This window comes from Anolis sagrei, chromosome 1, assembly GCF_037176765.1.
Source record: "Anolis sagrei isolate rAnoSag1 chromosome 1, rAnoSag1.mat, whole genome shotgun sequence".
NCBI classification, from domain to species: domain Eukaryota; kingdom Metazoa; phylum Chordata; class Lepidosauria; order Squamata; family Dactyloidae; genus Anolis; species Anolis sagrei.
In genome coordinates, this window is record NC_090021.1 from 275,385,847 (window position 1) to 275,391,846 (window position 6,000).

The following is a 6,000-nucleotide window of genomic DNA, read 5'->3' on the forward strand; positions in this document are numbered from 1 at the left end:
TTTTCCAGAAATGTAGAGCACACTGGGCAGAGGGGCAGAAAGCCTGTACTTCGATTGGTTTACTCGCTATGTTGTGTATAATGAGGGTTTTTTTTTCTGGGCCAAACTTTTGAGTTTTGTTTCTGCTCTTTCTGGTGATTGGCTTACTGTTTTTTTCCTGTATTTTATAGGTCTAAAGGAGTCATAGTAAATGTGTCATCGATATCTGCAGTTAGTCCAACTCCATTTTTAGCTGTTTATTCAGCAACCAAGGTAGATGCCTAGCTTTTTGATATTTAATGTGCTAAAATTTTGCATACAAATCTGTGGGTAATCAAAGGTGATACATTCTGGAATGCATTTCCTTTCACATTAAGGTAGAGAACTTCATTTTTTAAAAGGAAGGAAATGTTTTATATGTTAAATGAAAGCATGGGAGCATAGGCCTCCTCTGTGAAGAAGCATTAATACTGGAGTCCTGTTTTACCTTATCATTTGTAAGACACTCCCATTAAGATCCAGAGTGGTTTGACTACATTATTACGATAAAATAATAAATACTGTCCTGACGCAGTGTACACAAGACTAAGCTCTCCCCACATCTTGTTTTGCTTTTGCCAAATACATTTCTTTTTGACAATTACTTAGCAGCAAAAAGAATGCAATATCTCTTTTAATGAATTAATCCCTGTGGAAACAGTGGAGCTTTACTCTGAATAAACATATATTAGATGCTTCTGTAAGTTAAATAATTTTCATATCACAACTAAGAATGCATAATTCTCAGTTGAGTGCATGTTTTGATCCCTCTTTGTTGGACTGTACGGTAGACAGGCACTGTGTATTGTAATAAAGCAAATGTTTCTTTTAAAACAATTTAATCTTTTCAAGTCTATTAAAAATGTAGAGTTACAATCTCTGTAGAGTTATAATCTCTAATACTCCAAAGCTGAATGTTACACATCTAAGGAATTGTAGTTTGTGCACTTCTAAGATGCGATATTTCGTAGACGTCCCACCCCCATTTAAGGCTGATGAAAATGAAAACAGATTGATCATTATTAATGTGTTTAGGGTATCAAGATGTAAAAAACATGGAATGATTTAATCCTGGAAATTATAGCAACTGTCCATACAGATGAATATTTGTCTGCCGTGATGGTATACTTTTCTTTTGAGATAATACCTACATTCCCCTCAAGGCTTAGGGGTGGAATTTAGTATTTTTGTTAATAAACATATGGATGGTTCTGCATAAACAGAATTCATAACATGCTTCTCCTCTTACATATCTTTAGGCATTTGTGAATTACTTCAGTCACTGTCTCAACGTAGAATACAGAAGGAAGGGTATCATTGTGCAGGTGAGCAGAATTGTTTCCTGTTGGGATTACTTATTTTGCTGTTAATTGGGTAACATAGATTGTAATAACTCCAAATAGAGCAGTTTGCTCTTGGTGCCATTCCAAAATGAAGTTTGGGGGCAGTGTTTTCATTTCTCATGGCTTTTTCAAGGAATGTTCTCCTGAAGGATATTCTTTTGTTGCTGATTTAAGCATCTCTCTAAGACTTGTTTCCAATATTTTTAATTATCTTGAAGCTGTTTATAGATATTTTTAGTGCCAAGATGATGGGGTGGAGGAATATGTGTCATGTCTTATGATATAAGCAAGTTTATGACTATATTTTACAAGAAAATGGAGTAGAGATAGGTGAAATAGATTTGCTTTTATGGGAGAATCCAGCTTTTAAGTGAGTGGGTGTTAAAACAGTTTTTGTTGGTAGGTTTTTGTTTTAAAATGTGCAATTTGTCATGTGAAAATCATTATCAGACTAGAATAGGGATGCAGTAGACAGTGACACATAATAAAGTAGTATACCAGATCCACAGTTATGGGAGGAGATGAAGAGTGTGCAGCTCTCTAGTTTTATGTTGGAAAGTGTATTGATGCCAAAATTGGTATAACGTTATAATTATTTTAGTTTAAGCTCAGTTGTAGCATTCAGTGGTTGATTCTTTGGTGCCACCTAGTGCTGTAGCTGGTTGTTGGAATTCTGAGACATGGGCCAACTCCTGTTCTGCTGCTGGGCATTCTTTCCCCTCCTGTGTAGCTCTCCCGACTGGCAAAAATGTGACTCCCGAGGTTTTCCCAGACCCCACAGAGTCTGTTTTGGGATTACAGGCTCTTTAAACTGTAAACATCTAGAATTGTATCCTGCCTACAAATTGCATTAACGCATCAATGTAAGATAGCTGAGTAGACTAGTGCGCATATAGAGAAATGTCTACATCAAGTTCATCCAGCTGTGACTCTCATCTTGTATGAAATGTTACATACTGAAATTAGACAGACTAAATTAATGTATCAGGCTATTGTGCATTTTAAGGAGATGACTTATTTACAAAACCAAAAAGCAAAATATGAAAGAATTATGAACATATTTCTGAAGTGATTGTACAGTAGAATCGTTTTAGAGCTCGCACCAGAAGCAGAATACTAGGGCTGGGTGAGTCTGAATCAGGCTGTTAGGTTTCATATCCTTCACAAATCCATTGTTGTTGTTTTGGAGGCACCAAAGAGAGAACAACACAGGATCCAGGGGTACGGATGTGGTCCTAGGGAACTTTGTATCTGTCTTCTGGTTCTGGTTCTGGTGGCAGAGCATGTGGCTTTGAGGGGATGAAGCAAGCAATCAGAGGAGAGCTGATGGTCACATTAAGAGAAGTCTTTATTTAGAATAACTACAGTGTATTCTTTTATTATTGAAGAAATGGATTGTCTGGGTTTTAAATGTTATCTACGGTGAAGGCTTTTCCAAATGGGGGGCATGGCTTAATGTACAGTTCCCCTCCATAGTAGACTAATATGGAAGACACAAATAGCAGAGAAAAGCTGGTTTTGGGGGTCAAAAACTAGCAGAAAATACACCCAGGTATAGAAGGTTCGGGAATTAGCCACATAAGCACAAAATTTGCCTTAGTGTTCCATGAAACCATATGAATACCTTTGTCACAAAAAAACAAGAGCTTGATCTGCAATCTTTTGCCTTTCTGCGGATTTGCCCAAGCTTCTAAGTTGGATAAACACTGTCCTTCCATGTGAACAATATATCATCTTAAAATAATATTGTAGATTGGGAATCTCCTCAGATTTAAATGCATTTTTCCTCCAAAAATGCTTCTGCCTAAATCATACTAAAAAGATACAAGAGCAAGCTTTTCCACAGACACCCTCCCCAACCCCCTTGGAATTATGAAATGAGCCTTTTCCTTGAGAAGAAAGACAACATTCTGAGTTTCAAAACCCTTTATTATTAATTAAATAATACTTCATGACAACCCCAGAGCTAAGATGAAAATGAAATGTTTAAAATTGTAAACCAACAAAGAGAAATTACAAAAATAAGAAAAATGTTTACATACCTTTAAAAAATAAGCACAGTTGCATTTTATGCATTCAGCTCAAATTTGTGTTGAGAATTTATACACCAGTTTAAACAAGTTAACCGGTGAACAACTATGATCTCTGCTGGTGGAAAGGAAAGATATAGGGCTACATTTGCTTTCAAGCTTCTGTTTCTGTTTCTCTTTAATTTTGGATTATTGGAATTTTGAATTGCACTATTCCCTTTCAGTTTGTCTTATTCCTAATATGATAACATTAATTATAATCTTTATGTCTTAATATGTTTTTTTCAGAGTCTTGTGCCATATTTGGTGGTTACAAATATGTCTAAGCTTCGTAAAGCAAGCCTTTTTAGACCTATGCCTGGGTGGTTTGCAAAATATGCCATCAATACAGTTGGCCTTGAGTCTGAAACTGCTGGATACCCGTATCATGAGTTGTGGGTATGTATTTTACAAAGCTGACCACTCTTATTATATATTATTTGATGAAATAAAATTGTAACTTGGTACAATTCATGAATCTCTTGAGCTAGGAATCTGTAAATGTCTATAGGAGTGAACTGGTAAACACTGTTTACTAGGACTCCTCACTAAAAATCCCTGAAGAGGTGAACTCTAGAATTCTTATTGGCAGGGTCATAAAAGACCCTGGAATTAGGTGGGCAGTGAAGCAGGAAGATTTGCTGAGCATCTTAAATTACTGCTTAGGACAGTCAGAAGAAAAATGGATTGTGAAGGTCTCCAAAAGGTTGCTCATTGCAGCCAGCATTGTTGCCAACAGCTTTAGAGGGGATTTGAAAAAGTTAACAAGAGAAAGGGTCTGCTAGTTTTGCGTACATTTATTTTTTATGTTTCTATGTATTCCTACAGTAGCACAGGCACCACACCTCTATATATAATTTTGTGGGGCATGAAGAGCAAAATGGGCCATCACTTCTTTTTGCACACACACACTTATCTCTTGACAAAGATGCTGTTATAGTCTTGGTCAGAGACAAGTGTGTGCGTGTGCAAAAAGAAGTGGTGATCCAAATAGCCATTATCCATTCCTTACTATTTTTGGGAAGCACATTGCTAGTTGTTAGATGATTATTCTGTTTCTCCTTTTATTTTTAGGTCTGGCTTATACACATGCTGCCTAGATGGGTAGTTGACCAGAGCTCCACAAGACTAGCTGCTAAATCAAAACATAATTTGTTGAAGAAACAGAAGGCAAACTAAGTGATAGCATCTTGAGAAGTTCCTCAGAAGTTTTGTACCTGCATTTAAGACACTGAATACTTTTTCATCTCTTAAATTCTTGACAAGTTTTTTAAAAGGGGGCAGACCTGAGATTGGCATGAATGAAGTAAATTCTGAGGGCACAGGCAAAGCAATATAATACAATAATATTAAACTTTATTTATACCCTGCCACCATCTCCCCAATGGGGACTCGGAGCGGCTTACATGAGGCCAAGCCCAAACAATAAAATTACAATAAAATAAGACCAAAAACGGAAACCGAAAGCACAACATCATAATTACATGAAACATGTGAATAAATAACGATACAAAATTACAATAACACAATCACAATGACAGTGGGCGGGCTACATGTAATTATTAAAAGAAAGACTCATTAAAATTGGTTAAAAACTTGGGTGAGATAAAAGAGAAACCTACTTGTATACTTTGTCATTCTGCACCATTGTTTTATGTATTTTAGATAAGATTTGAACAATAATTAGTATTCCTAGTTACTAATTTTACTGAATTTATCATCAGAAAGGTTTGAAAAAATATGTGTGAGAAATTTGGTAGAAGTCTAAATAGAACATTATTGGAATTGGGAACAAACCATTGCTGTTCGAATTGAGCTAATCTGTGCAGTATTTTCTTAACTAATAATATAATTTATTTGTTTTGTGCATTACAAAAACGACACACTGAATTTGGACAAATTCTTTTCCTATATGTTGGCCTTGGTGTGTTTGTCTTGTCAGCTTTTGAATATCCGTCATATAAATGACCTTTTAGTTAATGGAGAGGAGGGAAGAAAGTAATCCTTGTAGTTAATGGAGAGGAGGGAAGAAAGTAATCAAAACTTTCTTACTGATGTTGAGGTGAAGTAATGATGATATTGTGGACTAGACTGTTAACTTTGCAGATATAGCCGCCACTCCACAACTTCAGTCCTGTAAATATGAAACTGCAGTTTCATATGTAATTTAGGTGAGGAATTTCCTTGATGTCTGAATTGATTTCATATATTCAGTATAGGTTATTCCTTTTAATAAAAAGTTATCATGGGCCACACAGGGCGGGCATTTATATTTGTCTTTCAACATTTAAATAAAACAGACTATAGAAATTGACACAAACATTGCAGTTACCCTGTATGTGACTGGCTTGGATTGAGAAATGTGCAAAAATTGTTTCCTTTTTTGTTCCTGGGATCTGGGAGCCTTTTAATCAAGTTGTAGGATGGGGTGCAGATAATTACAAGAAGTGGGTAGCATCTTGTACAAGTACGGCTACCCTTTTATACAAGAACACTATTAAAGCCAATCTTGTATTGATACTTGAAGTACAGTAAAATACAGTGCATGAAATAAACTTCTTTATCACAAA

At 35.8% G+C, this 6,000-nt stretch overlaps 1 protein-coding gene across 1 annotated transcript in view; it reads left to right on the forward strand.

Moving 5' to 3' along the window:
* Window positions 1-6,000, forward strand: part of LOC132768522 (very-long-chain 3-oxoacyl-CoA reductase) — a 58,197-nt gene extending 52,197 nt beyond the window's left edge. The window contains exons 8-11 of the mRNA XM_060764500.2: window positions 171-252; window positions 1,278-1,343; window positions 3,680-3,829; window positions 4,505-6,000. Coding sequence (XP_060620483.2) covers window positions 171-252; window positions 1,278-1,343; window positions 3,680-3,829; window positions 4,505-4,609 — 403 coding nt within the window. The 3' untranslated portion in view covers window positions 4,610-6,000. The remainder of the gene's footprint in view (window positions 1-170; window positions 253-1,277; window positions 1,344-3,679; window positions 3,830-4,504) is intronic.